General features: G+C 61.4%; 1 protein-coding gene across 2 annotated transcripts in view; it reads left to right on the top strand.

Annotated features, from left to right (window-relative positions):
* PPP1R37 (protein phosphatase 1 regulatory subunit 37) overlaps nucleotides 1–12,149 on the top strand; it is a 43,037-nt gene extending 30,888 nt beyond the window's left edge. The window contains exons 2-13 of one of the 2 annotated variants that reach the window (XM_060131058.1): nucleotides 4,850–4,947; nucleotides 5,736–5,781; nucleotides 6,011–6,111; nucleotides 6,805–6,924; nucleotides 7,388–7,538; nucleotides 7,630–7,785; nucleotides 8,971–9,083; nucleotides 9,745–9,886; nucleotides 9,985–10,151; nucleotides 10,265–11,012; nucleotides 11,348–11,438; nucleotides 11,532–12,149. In XM_060131058.1, coding sequence (XP_059987041.1) covers nucleotides 4,850–4,947; nucleotides 5,736–5,781; nucleotides 6,011–6,111; nucleotides 6,805–6,924; nucleotides 7,388–7,538; nucleotides 7,630–7,785; nucleotides 8,971–9,083; nucleotides 9,745–9,886; nucleotides 9,985–10,151; nucleotides 10,265–11,012; nucleotides 11,348–11,430 — 1,925 coding nt within the window. In that variant the 3' untranslated portion in view covers nucleotides 11,431–11,438; nucleotides 11,532–12,149. Of the gene's footprint in view, nucleotides 1–4,849; nucleotides 4,948–5,735; nucleotides 5,782–6,010; nucleotides 6,112–6,804; nucleotides 6,925–7,387; nucleotides 7,539–7,629; nucleotides 7,786–8,970; nucleotides 9,084–9,744; nucleotides 9,887–9,984; nucleotides 10,152–10,264; nucleotides 11,013–11,347 lie in introns of both variants that reach the window. The other variant, XM_060131057.1, reaches the window with a different exon arrangement.
* Nucleotides 12,150–12,740: the final 591 nt, after the last annotated feature.

Raw genomic sequence — 12,740 nt, 5'->3', positions numbered from 1 at the left:
GTTCCCACCCTGTCACACTTCCCCTCCCAGGGGCCACTGCCACCGCTGTATTTGTATCTGTCTCATGCGTGTCTCCAACTAGCTGTTGAAGCCCCAGCAGTGAGAGTTGGCCCCCTACCCCCTTGTCCCCACTCCGTCCCCACCCCCCACTGTTGCTTCCTGGTTTTTGACTCCCACTTGAATGAGTACCAGCTCCAGGCTGGCAGGGGTGGCCTGAGTCATCGCCCCCTGGTGCCCAACCTGTCCTTGCATCTTGTGGGTGCCTTTGCACCTGTGTGCAAAGGAGAGACAGACTTTTCTGCCTGTCACCTGATGCCTGGCCTCAGGTTTCTGTCTGTCCCTTTGTGAGGGCAGGTGGGAGGGGGAGCAGTCTCCGCTTGCCCCACAGCCTCTTCCTGGGAGACCGGTACCCGCTGCACACAGCAGCGTCCCTCCCCAGGGCTCAAACCTTCGTCTTGGCCCCGGCCCCTGCCTCCCGCTCAGGCCTGTCAAGGTAATGTGAGAATGAAGCCGTGTTCCAGTTACAGAGCAAGACAGGTCTGGGTGTGCGTTCCAGTACTGCCGCTCCTGGCTCCGTGGCCTTGGACAGACGGCTTGCCCTCTCTGCACTTGCTTCCCTCTATTACGAAATGGAGACAGAGCTGCCAGTTTCATAGGATCGCGCAGCTGGCTGAATGAAACTGTGCGTAGGAAGTGCTCAGAGTGGTGTCTTAACACGGAGTAAGTGCCTGATACCTGGGAGTGGTGACCACGGCCACCACCATCGTCATCTTTTTCTCAAGCTCTGTCTCCTGTTGAGTCAGGCCCCGCACTGGGTAGCTACTTGGCGGTGCCCTCACGTCCCTTATCTCCTGAGACCCTACAGATGTCCCTTTCAGAGAGGGAAAGTGGTTGTTGAGAATGTTTATCACGGTCTCACCAGGACAAGGATTGGAATGCAGGTCCTCTTATTCAAAGCCGTGACCTTGGCACATCTCATCCCGTGCTCTCAGCCCGTGCTCTCAACCGTGCTATGAGATGCCCCGTCTCCGGTGGGCAGCGTGAGAGGCTGCCCGGGGAGGGCCTTCCCAAAGTCGAGCTCGCAGAGCACGGGAGGGAGGAGCCAGGATCCAAGCCCCCTGACTTCGGGCTGGAGTGGGGCCCTCACCACTTTGCAGCCCCGCCCTCTGGAACCTGGCCCCAGAGCTCCGACTCGGGCCTCCCAGCCCGGCCCACCCCTAGTGTCCAGCCAGCACGCCGCATGGGCGGCCCTCCTCCTCCCCAGCTCACCGCCCGCACGCTGAATCCTCGGGGTAGACCGGGCACACATGCATGTCTGTGGGTGCCGAGCTGCAGCCTGGAGGCCCGGGCCCCATGCTTCGGAGCCACTGCGGCCTGGGAGAGCGGCCCATTGACTCGCCGCAGCCCGTGTGGTTCGCTTAAGGCTGGACAAGTCGAGGGCGGATGACCTGAGGTAGAGGTCTTGATGATTTCGTCACAACATCACAAATGAGCAAGTGTGTGGCGGCCGGGGCTGAGCCAGCCGGCCTGGCCCAGCCCTGCCAGCTTGTACAGTGCTTGGGTGGCGCCTGGCGCGGCGGAAGTGCTGTCTCGATGCTCCACGGTATTTCTCCGAACCACCTGTACTGCCGTTCCCTTACCGTTTTTTTTTTAAATTGGTTCATTTAAAAAATTTGAATATGTTTCATCTCATTCATTTCCAAGCGATGGTTTTGATGTGATAGTTCTTTCTTCTTAGTATATGAATGAAACACACACATACGTAATGATTACTGCGAGGTTCTTCCCGACCCACCTGACACTCACGTGTGCCCACTGGTGACGGGCCAGGCCTGGGGACGTGCTCGTGATGCTGTTGGGGAAATCGAGGCAGGGTTGGGGTGCCTGCAGGCTGCCGAGCCCACGCCACAGTGCACCGACTGAACCCCCGCTTCTGTTCCTTTAGTGTCTTTCCCCAGTGCTGTCCCCACCTTGAACGTGTGTCTCAGCGTCAGAGGAAAGTGACAAGATGCACTTGTCATTCTTGTCTCCAGTCGCCCTGGGCCTTGGACCCCCATGTCTCTGAGTATGTCCATCTTTCCTACCCCCTGCGCTCAGCTTCCCCTGCTGTACATGAGTGGGCAGATGCAGCCTCCCCGAACCCTGGCTGTGACCTTGTATGAGGCTGTGCCTGCATCCAACCCCATGGGCGCCTGGCTGAAGGGGGGCTGGGTGCTACCTGTGGCTGGTATGGAGGTGGCAAGGTCAGAGACCCTGGGCCTTGAACTCACCAGGAGGCTCGTCAGAATGAAGACCGACCCACTGGGCAGGATCCCAGGGGACTTCAGGAGCTGAAAGTCCTAGGCGGTCAGGGAGGGCTTCCTGGAGGAAGGGATGTCAGAGCTGAACACCTAAAGGACCAGCTGCAGTTTGAGAGATTGCTTAGGGCTCTTATTCCCTGTAGACTGTCTAGGACAGCGGTCCCCAACCTTCTTGGCACCAGGGACTGGTTTCGTGGAAGACACTTTTTCCACGGACCGGAGGTGGAGCGGGTGGGGGTTATGGTGCAGGCGGTAATGCGGGTGATGGGGAGCAGCAGATGAAGCTCACTCGCTGGCCCGCTGCTCACCTCCTGCTATGCGGCCCGGTTCCTAAACAGGCCGTGGAACGGTAGCGTTCCGTGGCCCGGGAGTTGGGGACCCCTGGTCTAGGACACCGAGAACTGCTAGTGACGACCCCATGTGTACCCAGTACCCTACTTCATCCCCATCTGACATGAGCAGGCCAACCCCACCTTGGCCTGGGGGCCTTTACTGAAGGGAGTGTGTCTCTTTGGCCATCTGATAAAACCTGTGTGCCCTTTCTTGGAGTGATGATTTTTAAGGGCAAAAAGTAGGATTACAAAGGATATCAGTTAAAATACAGTTTATTAAATATTTAAAAAATCGTGATCTAGTAATTATGCTATTCCTTGTTGACACCTGAAATAACAGGATGTAGCAGCAGCTCGAATGACTTCCAAAGTAGTGATGAGCATTCAGAATCTACAAAAACTGTTACGTGATGTGAAAACACCTGCCATTTCTATTGAGGACAGAGTCCCAGGGTCTGCTAAACAATATTTCTTTTTTCTCTCTTTTTTGTGCTGTGTTAGTAAGAAGGAAATGCTGAATTTCATTTCAGTTCAGTTAGTGCAAATAAAAAGGCAGTTTTTCCCCACTCAAGTTCATGGACCCCCTGGGGGTCAGTGGCCCCTGCTTGGCTGGACTCCCTGAGGCAGCTGCAGGCCAGCTCCTGTTCCCCCGCCCGCCCCCAAGAGCTGGGAGCCACCAGGCACACGATTGCACGTCAGAGAGTTCCCTTGCTAGGCCTGCGGGGGGGCAGCTGACACTGGGGAAGGCTGCTGATCACCTATAGCTTCACTCAGGCTCCACCCCGCCTGCTTCCACCCAAGGAGGAAGAGAGGGGCAGAGGACCGGGCCTGCCCTCTGGGAAGCCTGGGGCCTCTGTCGGCTTCTTTCTTCCAGCAGCCCCACCCAACACAGTGGAGAGAGTTCTAGAGCAAATATTTGACTCTGCCTTTTACCAGCTGCCTGACCCCAGGGAGGCAGCTTTCCTTCCCTGGAAGACAGGGTGCTGCTTGATGAGGTCGGGGCATACGGCCCCCGGCCAGAGCAGTGGCCGGAGGGAGCATCCTCTCAGAGATGCTTGCCCAGAAGCTCAGCAGGGGCTCCCGCTGGCCCAGCTGCTGCTCGGCTGGCCCTGAGAGCTTTCTGCTCCCAGGCCTGACCCTGTCCCTCCCCTGCTCAGAGCCTTTTCTTCCTGCCCTCCTGGTTGCCCCAGCACAAAATCCAAGCTCTTATAGCCAAAAACTGAAAAGAATACAGGTATCTTTTCACCTGGCGAATGGATAAACAAAATGCATACATCTGACAGTTACTACGTAGCACTACAAAGGGACCGAAACTCAAAATTGTTATGTTCCAGAAAGAAGCTGGCCACCAGAGGTCACATACTGTTTACCACCATTTTTGTGAAATGTCCAAAAAAGGCAAATCTGTGCAGACAAAGGCCAGCCTTACTTTCCACGTGGTGACAGGCCCTGAGCTTCCCGAGGACAGGGCTGTGCAGTTGTTGGGTTTGGGCTGCATCCCCTTGTTCATTTTGGGAGCCACTGCCTGTAACCATGGGGCACCAGGGCCGTGTCAGGGACTCTGACGGCTGCCATATCCCTGGGACAGGAAGCCCCGTCCTGAGTACCGTCCAGGAATATTTCACTGTTGAGGGAGCGGGGAATCTGAGAAGCCATGTGGCATCTCAGTTAAGAGCTGAGTTCCGGCTCCACCGCTTAGCAGCTGTGTGGCCTTGGGCAAGGTGTTTCACTTTTCTGAGCTCCACTTCCTTATAAGGTCGAAGTGTGGATTCATTCTCTCATTCAAAAACAAACCCGCACAGATCAAAACACCTGCTCTGGGCCTGGCGCTGTGCTGGATGGTGTTGGGGACACAGTGGTGACCAAGACAGCCCCAGCCCTGCCCTTCTGGGACTCGCAGTCTAGAGGGGGAGACAGCTGACAAGTAGAAAAATGGCATGATAGTAGTTGTGTAATGTTCACGTGAAGGTGTTTGGGGAGCCTTGGGGAGTTGGGGAGGGTGGCGCTGGCTTGGTTTGGGGCCATCCGGGGACACCTCCCCAGAGCAGCAGTCACAGCGAGGCACCTCAAGGCAGGACTGAGCTCAGTGGGTTGCTGGAAGGAAGGTTTATCGTGGAGGGGGAGGGGGAGGGGGGATGGCACAGGCCAGTGGGCGGGAGTGGGGGAAAGAGGCCCAGGGTGTGGAAAGTCACAGGCCTGGGTCCTCTCTGCCTGCAGCCCAGAACGTGACCGTGGATGAGGTCCTTGGTGCCTACAAGCAGGCCTGCCAGAAGCTAAGCTGCAGGCAGATCCCCAAGCTCCTCAGGCAGCTCCAGGTAATGCCGCGTGCGGGGGGCGTGGCGGGTGCTGGGGGGCAGTGCCTGGGGTGAAGCTGCCCTCCCCCCGCCCCCAGCCCCTCCGGGCAAGAGAGGGTGTACAGAGCACTCCCCCCGCCCTGAGCCTGGTCGGCCAGCCAGGGGACTGGAAATATGTCTCTGGAAATCCTCTTTTCAACTATAAAAGTAATCGGGCTCTTCCTGAATGTTTAAGCAGTACAGAAGTATGTGAAGTAGGAAGTTACTTGTCAAGAATCTTCCACTCCCCAAAGCAATTCTCTTCCCGAGGGGAAAAGCCACGTATACAAAATTTAAAAGTCTGAATGACAAAAGTAATGTATATTCTCTGACTTGAAAAAAAAGTTAAAATACTACAGATATAAAAAGCAAAACCTGTTTCTCACTTCTTGCCCACGTCCCATGCCCCAGGAGTCCCCGCTGGTGACAGCTCGGGGTTTTCGTCCCCTGGACTTTCTGTGCCTTTATAAATAGAGAACGAGTCACTATCTAGAGGTACACAGACGCGAGGGCAGGTTCCGTTTTTATGTGACGAGGGTGTTGCTGTACGCCTGGCCTGCTCGCCCCCAGCCGTCTCTCACAGGTGCCTTTCCTGCCACCTGTCCAGCCTGGTCGTGCTGGTAAAGCACTGCCTCAGTGCCTTCCCTCTGGCTGGCTCATTCCAGAATGTTCCAAGGTTGCTTGTTTCAGAGCCCCGGCTGCCCCACTCTCAGGGAGGTCCAGCCTGGTGCCTGCAGGTGCCTTAACCACCATCCACTCTGCTTTCCCAGGAGTTCACGGACCTCGGGCACCGTATCGACTGTCTGGACCTGAAAGGTGTGTGTCTGGATGGGGCCGGGGGGCCCTTGGGTAGCGAGTAGGGAGGTGTGGGCGCCCTTCCTGAGGTGAGGCAGGTGCTGCGAGCCGTGGGGAGGGGCAAAGGACCTTTCCTCCCCCGCTTGGCCCGGAGCCCGTGTCTCCACCCAGCCCCTCAACCCACACGCAAGTGTACACGCACAAGGGGACTCGTAGATGTGCACGCACACGGCGCTCCGTATCGTCCCAGGTGAGAAGCTCGACTACAAGACCTGCGAGGCCCTGGAAGAGGTCTTCAAGAGGCTGCAGTTCAAGGTCGTGGATCTGGAGCAGACGAACCTGGACGAAGATGTGAGCAGCCTGCCACTGCCCATACCCACTCCCTGAGCTCCCTGCCTCTTAGAGGTTTGGGGGGAGGGCATGGCAGGAGGAGGGAACCCCCTTGGACCAAGGCTGGGCGGGGCCTCTTGAGGGACAAGACTGGGGAGATGTCCACTGTGGCCAGAGTGAGCGGGGGATGTTGGACTGTGTGTGAGGCCCAGAGAAGGGTCTCACAGACCCACCCCAAAGGCAGGGGTTTGTAAGCAAGGGAGAGACTTGGGGAGCCAAGCCGGGGGGGAGGTGTATGACCACCAGGAAGGAGCCTTTCCAGGAACGCGTGCCCCCCCGCCCGCTGAGAATCACAGTACCTGCAGGGGAGAGAGTTTAAGAAACATTATGAAAGCAGCCCCCCTGTTTATGCCCAGGTGTCCTCACCTCCCCAGGTCCAGAGGCCACCAGGAGCCCGGGGGAGGGCTCCTGGAGACCTGAGGCCCAGGGACGGCAGAGGCCTGTCCTGGTCACGCAGCAGATCACTTAGACCGCTCTGGGGGGCGAGTAAGAGGAAGCAGACCGGCTGCAGCAGGACAGGGGAAGGGTTGGTTGCCGGAACCCAGAGGTGCCACAGCAGCGTCAGGGCTCTCCCGCCCCCAGTCGCTCAGCCCCTACCTCCTGGCTTCCCCGGGCAGCCGCACCCTGAGGCTGAGCCCCGCTGTCTCTGCCCAGGGTGCCTCAGCCCTCTTCGACATGATCGAGTACTACGAGTCGGCCACCCACCTCAACATCTCCTTCAACAAGCACATCGGCACCCGGGGCTGGCAGGCCGCCGCCCACATGATGCGCAAGGTGGGTGCCCCCTACCCATTCCCTCTCCAGGGCCCCCAACCTGTAGGGCCTGGGTCCACGAGCCGTCAGAGGGTGCTGGGCCCCAGCCTGCAGGCCAGTGAGGAGGCGGTGCCAAGAGGCACCCTGCTGCAGGCCCGCCCCGGCCCCTTCTCTCCCTTCAGGCGTTTCCCCTCCTCCTCCACTTGCCTGTAACGTGTCCCTTGGAGGCGGCTGTGGTCACCATTCCCGTTTCACTCACATACGGGGCGTCTCTGCCACACAGGAGTCAGCGAGCTCAGCTGTCACCAGCACTGCCTCGCTCACCCCCGCGGCCCCAGGCTGGCCTTCCCTCACCAGCCAGTGTCCCCAGCCACAAAACCAGGTGGCCCTGCTGCTCCCGGGGATACTGGGACGTAGGGCGGGAGGTCCCCCGGAGCGGGGAGGGCCGGGGCCAGCCTGACCCAGCCCCACACCTGCCACGCAGACAAGCTGCCTGCAGTACCTGGACGCCCGCAACACGCCCCTGCTGGACCACGCGGCGCCCTTCGTGGCGCGTGCCCTGCGCATCCGCAGCAGCCTGGCGGTGCTACACCTGGAGAATGCCAGCCTGTCAGGGCGGCCCCTCATGCTGCTCGGTGAGCCCCAGGGCGGTGTGCTGGTGGGCTCGGGCTGTTGGCCGGGTCCCCTGGGCCTGGCCAGTCACAGTACCCTCCCCTTCTCCCCCAGCCACGGCCCTGAAGATGAACATGACTCTGCGGGAGCTGTACCTGGCCGACAACAAGCTCAATGGCCTGCAGGACTCGGCCCAGCTGGGCAACCTGCTCAAGTTCAACTGCTCCCTGCAGATCCTGGACCTCCGTAACAACCATGTACTGGACTCAGGTGTGTGCGAGGGCCGCGCGCCCCCACCCAGCCCCAGTCACCCAGCACCCACTGTGTGCCCAGCCGGGTGCTCGTGGTACGAGAAGCACAGTAGTGGCCGAGATAGTCCCAGCCCTGCCCTCGTGGTGACGCCTCAGACCGGGCTGGGCTGTGGGAGCCCAGGGCAGGTATCTGACCCAGTTTGGGGATCAGGGAGGAATCCTGGAGGAGGGAACAGCTCAGCGCTTCCTTCAGGATGAGGTGGGGTATTGAGCAGATAATTGAAATAATTCAATGTGGGGAAAGTGCCCTGGAGGAAACAAGGATGTTGGGATAAAGGGTCAACTGAAAGCTGTTTAAGGTGTGCAGGAAGGGGCCTCTGGGCGGTAATGAGGAGGCTGGGGTGGAACCAGCCGTTTTAAAAGCCTAGGCAGAGAATCCAGGCAGAGGGAGTAGCAAGTGCAAAGGCCCTGAGGTGGGAAAGAGCTTAGATATTAGATATCTGGGTGGGGGGAAGAGCCCTGGTGAGCCAGGAGGTGAGTGAGAAGCGAAGAGGGAGTAGTCAGCAAGGCCTTGCCAGCAGGAGGAATTTGATTTCGTTCCTGTTCACCGTCGAGCAGAGTCCCCTGGCCTCAGTGTGAAGACAGGGTTGCGGGAGAGGGTGCAGAGTGGGACAGTGAGGCCAATGCCCTCCTCCAGGGCAGCTGGGCCCGGACACTACGTGTACTGAGCACCTCCCACGCGCGGGGCCTGTCGGCTCGGGGTTCATAGCCGTGAGTGCGGCAGGGGTCTCTGCCCTCAGGAGAGACAAAGCCAAGATATCTTAATGGACTGCTGAGTCTGTCGGATGGTGAAATGTGCTCTGGAGAAAAATAAAGCAGTGATGGCGTGCTGAGCTGTCTGCTGAGGTTAGGCTGACCGGGATTGTCCCGTGAGAGGGGGAGATTTGAGCAGAGATCTGAAACAGATGGTGGAGGCCTTCATCAGGGTGTCCAGAGGAGGAACGTTCCCGGCCCAGGAATCGGGGAGCTGTGTGTGCCGGGCCCAAGGCAGGGCGGGCAGTAGCAGGAGGTGTCAGGGCCAGAGCCTGTGGGGCCGGGCAGGCTGGGGCAGGGGCTTCTGAGCGCTGGTAGGGTGGCTCCCGGGCCAGTGTCCCCCGGGGAGATTCCCCGGCCACAGACAGGACTTGCCCACGGGCCTCCCCAGGTCTGGCCTACATCTGCGAGGGCCTCAAGGAGCAGAGGAAGGGGCTGGCGACCCTGGTGCTGTGGAACAACCAGCTCACGCACACGGGCATGGCCTTCCTGGGCATGACGCTGGTGAGTCTGCCGGAGAGGGGAGGGGGGCAGCGCGGTCCGGCCCAGCACCTCTCCCACCCCCGGCTCTCGCCATCTTCCGGCTGTCGCGGCTCCCCGTCCTGCTCGTCCTGCCAGTTCAGGAACCTGCTGTCTTCCTCCAGCCCTGTTTGGTCTTTGCTTCAGCTTCTGCACCCTCTTTCCCTTGAGGAAAGTAGCCCTTCTTTCATTGTCTCTCTGCATCCAGCACCATAGCCTGGTACAACGCTTTGTACGAGGTGAAAATGTTTTGCATAGAAAGTTAGCATTTCTGGAAGCCATCAGGAAGTCTTAAATCTTTTCATTACGTGGTATTTAAAGCCAGCCCACAGGGTACAGAGACTCAGACCCAAGTTGAGAATTATCCACGGTCAGGCCTGTGCCCAGAGTCCTTGGGCTGCTGGCGAGGGCAGAGGCTGGGCCCGGGCTGTGGGGACAGGGGCCTGGCTGGACGCTCGGAGGGCTGCCGAGTGGACGGGGCAGCTGGCTCTTGGGAGACTTCTGAGTACACGAGGGATTTGGCCCGAAGCGGGAACGTGCCGGTGTTCGGACTGGGGCGCCCTGCCGAGGAGAGAGCGTGTGCGTTTGCCTCGTTCCTGACTGGCCTCCTGGGCCTTTCCTGGCTCTCGTGCGCCGCTCCCTCCAGCCGCACACACACAGCCTGGAGACACTGAACCTGGGTCACAACCCCATTGGGAACGAGGGCGTGCGGAACCTCAAGAACGGCCTCATCGGCAACCGCAGCGTGCTGCGCCTCGGCCTGGCCTCCACCAAGCTCACGTGCGAGGGTAGGGCGCGGGGCCGGGCGCGGGAGGCGGGCTGGCCAGGCCGGGGGGCGGCCAGCCGGGTGTGGGCCCGTGGCCAGCCCCTGCGGTCCCCCTCCCAGGCGCGGTGGCGGTGGCGGAGTTCATCGCCGAGAGCCCCCGCCTCCTGAGACTGGACCTTCGGGAGAACGAGATCAAGACGGGCGGGCTCATGGCACTGTCGTTGGCCCTCAAGGTGAACCACTCTCTGCTGCGCCTGGACCTTGACCGCGAACCCAAGAAGGAGGCGGTGAGTGCGCTCTTCCCTGCGGGCGGGTGGGGGGCTGGCTGGCCTGGGGGCGGCCCCAGGACCCGCTGGGGGCGGGCCACCCAGAGCCCGAGCCAGGCCCGCTCTGCCCACAGGTGAAGAGCTTCATTGAGACGCAGAAGGCGCTGCTCGCTGAGATCCAGAACGGCTGCAGGCGCAACTTCGCGCTGGCGCGGGAGGAGCAGGGGCAGTGCCTGCAGCCGTCGGCCTCCATGGCCGAGATCGCTGTCTCTGAGCCCCAGCCAGACGCCGGCGCGCCCGCGGAGGAGCCTGCCACCGAGGCGCAGGAGAACGGGGGCCCCGGCCCCGGCGCCGGGCCGGACTCGGACTCAGACTCAGACTCCGAGGGGGAGGATGGGGAGGAGGAGGATGGGGACAGGGCTGAGGCCCCCTGCCCCGCCCTGGTGCCCCCCACGGACTCCCTGGGCCCTGGGGACAGGAGCCCCCCAGGCTGCCCCTCCTCCCCCACCGAGCAGCGCATTTCCGTGTCCAGCCCGGGCCGGGGCCACAAAGTGTTTGTGGTGACCCGGGTGGAGAGTCCACCCGAGAGGGCAGAGCCTCCTGTGCCACCCGCCTCTCCTTCCCCACCTGCCCCTCCTTCCCCACCTGCCCCTCCTCGTCCTCCATCCCCACCTGCCGTATCCTTCCTGCCCACCTCACCTGCCCGGACGCCAGCTGAGGCCGCCAGCACTCGGGACCCAGGGTCGTCTGAGCCTCAGCCGGAGCCACCCCAGTCAGGGCCACCGCTGCCCAACGGCCTGAAGCCCGAGTTCGCTCTCGCACTGCCCCCGGAGCCGCCCCCAGGGCCCGAGGCCAAGGTGGGCAGCTGTGGCCTGGAACACGGTGAGAGGACCTCTGGGGCCAGGTGACTGGGGCCCCTGTGTGCTGTGTGTGACCCCGGCCGAGCACCTGCTTGTTGGTGTGCCTCGGTTTCCCCCTCTTTAAAGTGGCCCTTGAAGGGGCAGGGACAAGTGGGGCTTGGTCCTCAGTCCCCGCCTTACTTCCCTCGGATCCCGGGGAGCTCCTTGGGGGCGGGGCACGCAAGTTCTGTTGACTCTGAGTCTCGTGGTCTCATTGGTACCTAGGCCTGTGCTCCCCTGCGGCTCTAGCTGAGGCAGGGCTGGTACCCCCCAGCCCACCCGCCTGACTGGAGGCCGCCCACCCTTTTTCTCGTGCAGAGCTGAGCTGCTCCAAGAACGAGAAGGAGCTCGAGGACCTGCTTCTGGAGGCCAGTCAGGAATCTGGGCAGGAGACACTGTGACACCTGAGGTGCGGTGAGGGCCTGGGGCCCCGGGAGCTGGGGAGCCAGTGACGGAGCGCCTGGCTCTGACAGGCGCCTCCCTGCGATCTCTTCTCCCTAAGTTCCCTTCTTCCGGTCCGTCTTTGGAGAGCTGAGGCCAGAGCCATGAGAATCTGCTCACCCTCACCCCCAGCCTTCCTGAGGCCTGGGACCCCAGGGGGCGGGGGGCCTTCCTGGGGACCCCTGCCCCCACAGCAGCACTACACGGGGTGCAGGAGCTGCAGGGAGCGGCCCCCCCGCCCTGACTTAAGCACTTCTATTTATGTGTCTGACACTCGAAGACGGGGCTGGGGGTGGATGGGAGGAGGACGCGGGGGAGGAGTGGATACCGGCCACAGGGCCGGGCACCTTTCCCCAGGGCTCCATGTGGCCAGGCTTGCCCCCGGTAGAGGTCAGGAGTCCTAGGTGGTGGCGGGATGATCCCCTGGTGGCCCCGGGCACAGGACCAGGCAGGAGGCATGGCTTGGGAGGGGCGGTGAGTGATGGTGGTGGTTGGAATTTGTCGAGCAGCCCCAGGCGGGGTGAGGGCCTGGGCTGGGGTGGGTGGGGGAGATCAGAGGATCAGAGCTTTCTTTTTCTTAAGTGCAATAAATCTATCAGGGAGCTGGGGTGGGGAGCAGCCAGGGCTTGGAGACCCTGCTGTCCGGGCCACTCGAGGCTGTGCCCTGAGAGGCACTACAGCCCAGGGTGGGGGAGGCGCGGTGTGGGGTGGGGGGCGGTGGGGGGAGGGCTGCTCCTGTCACCTTTTCTAATAAACCAGAGCTGGGTTCCCCGCTGGCCTGCTCTCTGCTTGTGCTGATGCTGGGCTCCGCCCGCGGGGGCTCTGGCACAGAGACGGGGAGGGCAGGGGCCAGGTGGGTCGTGGCCGCGGAACATCTGCTGGGGCGCGTGAGGATGGGCCCCACAGGAGAGGCGGGACAGCAGGCCCCTTCTTGGCGCGCGCGCCCACACTCCTGTGTCTGACACAGCTGGCCATCCCGTGTGTGATCCCACTTCCACTTCCCTCTCTTCAGAGGAGACAGCCCCCAAATACCTTCCGGCTTCAGGTCCAGCTTCTCAGGGTGGTGGACCTGGCACGCGGGTCCAGAGGTCATTTCTCTGCCCGGTCGCCTGTGGTCCAAGGAGGACAGGCACCAGCCTGTCGCCGGCAGCCCTAGATGTTCAGGCAGGAGGGCACTCTGCCCCGGAGCCTGGCCGGTCGCCTGCAGGCGCCCAGGTGCGCCCAGGGGGCTCTTGGGCATTTCTGGGAAATCTGAGTTCCATCCTTCAGA

The sequence above is a fragment of the Lagenorhynchus albirostris genome, chromosome 19, assembly GCF_949774975.1.
Source record: "Lagenorhynchus albirostris chromosome 19, mLagAlb1.1, whole genome shotgun sequence".
NCBI classification, from domain to species: Eukaryota; Metazoa; Chordata; class Mammalia; order Artiodactyla; family Delphinidae; genus Lagenorhynchus; species Lagenorhynchus albirostris.
This window is presented reverse-complemented; position numbering and strand designations above follow the sequence as displayed.